At 51.9% G+C, this 2,399-nt stretch overlaps 1 protein-coding gene across 1 annotated transcript; it reads right to left on the reverse strand.

The window, feature by feature from the left end:
• Positions 1-989: 989 nt before the first annotated feature.
• On the reverse strand, positions 990-2,271 carry ASL (argininosuccinate lyase; the record flags this gene model as incomplete). Its single annotated transcript, XM_010021194.1, has 3 exons — positions 990-1,230; positions 1,709-1,815; positions 2,203-2,271. Coding segments are annotated over 3 exons (327 nt in total), but the record flags the coding sequence as incomplete, so codon positions are not given.
• Between the last annotated feature and the right edge of the window lie 128 nt (positions 2,272-2,399).

The raw sequence follows: 2,399 nt of genomic DNA on the forward strand, positions 1-2,399 counted from the left end.
TACAACTAAAAGGGAAAAGGAAAAACAATAAACCCAAGCGATGCACAATACAATTGCTCGCTGCCCGCTGACCGATACCCGCCGGACCCGAGCAGCGATCGGGTCCTTCTGGGTGACTCCCCCAGTTTCTCTACTGGCCATGACGTGCTGTGTTTGGAATACCCCTTTGGCCAGTTTGGGTCATGTGTCCTGTCTCTGCTCCCTCCTGGCTCCTTGTGCCCCTCCTCATGGCAGAGCCTGAGGCTCTGCAAAGCCCTTGATCGGGGTAACCATTGCTTAGCAACAACTAAAACACTGGTGTGTAACCAGCGTTGTTCTCAGGCTAAAGCTGAAACACAGCTCTGTACCAGCTACTGGGAAGCAAATTAACTCTATCCCAGCTGGAATCAGCATAGGCCTGTTCCAGTGCTTGACAACTCTTCTGGGGAAGAAATTTTTCCTAATATCCTCCCCTGGTGCAGCTTGAGACAATTTCCTTTTGTACTGTCACTTGTTACCTGGGAGAAGAGATGGACTCCCACCTCACTACAGCCTCCTATCAGGTAGGTGTAGAGAGCAATAAGGTTGCCCCTGAGTCCCCCGCTTTCCCTCAGCTGTTCCCCATCAGACCTATGCACCAGGCCCTCCTCCAGCTCTGTTGCCCTTCTCTGGACATACCCCAGCACCTCAATGTCTTTCTTAGAGTGAGCAGCCCAAAATGAACACAGGATTCAAGGTGCGGTCTCACCAGCATCAGATACAAAGGAACACTCAATTCCCTAGTCCACCACCCTTCATTTCAAGAGACACATTTTCAGGTTCCTCACTCCTGCTGCTCTCAATGTACCAGCCCCTGAGACCTTGAACACCCCATAACCCAGCTCCACTGCCAGGGAGGGGAGGCCACAGGCCCATGTTCTTTCACAGCACTGAACATTTCCCCAGACCTCACAAGGGCTGAGAAAGCCCAACTTAGTCATACCCCTAAGAAGGAAGACACAAGACAGGAGTTTCAGTGAACTACATACACCACAGTGTTTATTAACTCCAGATTAGTGATATAGGCACAACGCTGCATCCACGGGATCTCTCCCCACACTCTAAGCCTGTTCCTTCAGCCTCTTGAGCAGCTCCCTCAGGTGATCGATCTGGGCGCTCACGCTGCTCTTGGCAGTGCCACCCATGGCCGTGTACTGCTCCACACTGTTGAAGAAGTTGAAGACCTGGGAGACGTCGCTGCCAAACAGGGGGCTGGGGAGGCAAAGAGAAGAGTGTCAGTGGAGAGCACTGGGTGCTGTTGCCTGGCTTTAGGTGCTCGCTGCCTGTGGAGGTGGTGAAGGAGTGAACGTGGAGCCTTTTTGGAAGGGGAAGGGCTTCGTGCAGCCCTGCTTCTGCACTTGTAGTGCCTGAGAGTAGCTGCTTGTGGCAGACCGAAGAGTCAGCTCCACAGGCAGAAGTCTGGAGCCAAACTCTTGTGGAGGGCTGGTGCCTCCAGGTCAGGGCATGAGTTTCATCCTGTCCCTCCCAATAGCTGCTGCCCATGGCCTGCTGCAGGTGAGTGGTTGTGTTGACCCCATCCTGTGTTGTGAGGGCCAGCAGTAACAGCGTTGATTTTGGGGTGTTGTCTGGCCCAGGCAATTTAGGAAAGGGCATCATAAGGAAGCCCATATGAAGGGAGGCTGATTGATACCTGCCTGTTGAGGGAAGTCATGGTAAGAGTGATACAAACCTGATGCTCTTCAGGTCATCCAGGCTGAGATTATTGATGGGGATGCCTTTAGACTCAGCGAGGTGGACGGCCTTTCCAGTGTCAATGTGGGCTTGTCTGAACGGCATCTGCAGTAAGAACCAGAAGCCACAGTCAGTGACCAGGCAATGGGGTGTTTTCCAAAGGAAAAAAAAATGGATGTGCTCTCTTTTTTGGTTGGCTTGTTTTCACCTAGGGCTACGCAATCTCTATCCGGGTTTTCTGGGGTGTAAAGAGGGGAGGAGTTAGTAGCTAAAACTCCACCTGTAAATTACTATCAAGTCCACCCGGCAGCAGTTCCACTACTTGGGATACATGTAAAGAATAGGTTTCCAGCCTTCGTGTTTGTTCACCCAGGCTGATCATCACCTGGGAACAGAACACAAGGCCTCATCTCAGGCCTTCGCTGAGCAGTATTCTCCATCCAAAGAAATCACAGCTTCCAGTCTCCCCCTGACACTTACTCCTTTGTGAACCAAGTAGAGAGCCAGGTCAGATGACAGGATCTCGGGGCTCAGAGCCCTCTCCATGTTCTCCTTGTTGATCTGCAGAAGGAGAATCAGAAGGAGACATTACCATCAACTCTTCCTTGGGGCCATAACTAGCTGACAGTGGTGGCCATAACAAGCAGTATGAGTGACACACTGAAGAGCCTTCATCTCGGGACCACCCT

The sequence above is a fragment of the Nestor notabilis genome, unplaced genomic scaffold (genome assembly GCF_000696875.1).
Source record: "Nestor notabilis isolate BGI_N333 unplaced genomic scaffold, ASM69687v1 scaffold22650, whole genome shotgun sequence".
In the NCBI taxonomy this organism is placed as follows: domain Eukaryota; kingdom Metazoa; phylum Chordata; class Aves; order Psittaciformes; family Psittacidae; genus Nestor; species Nestor notabilis.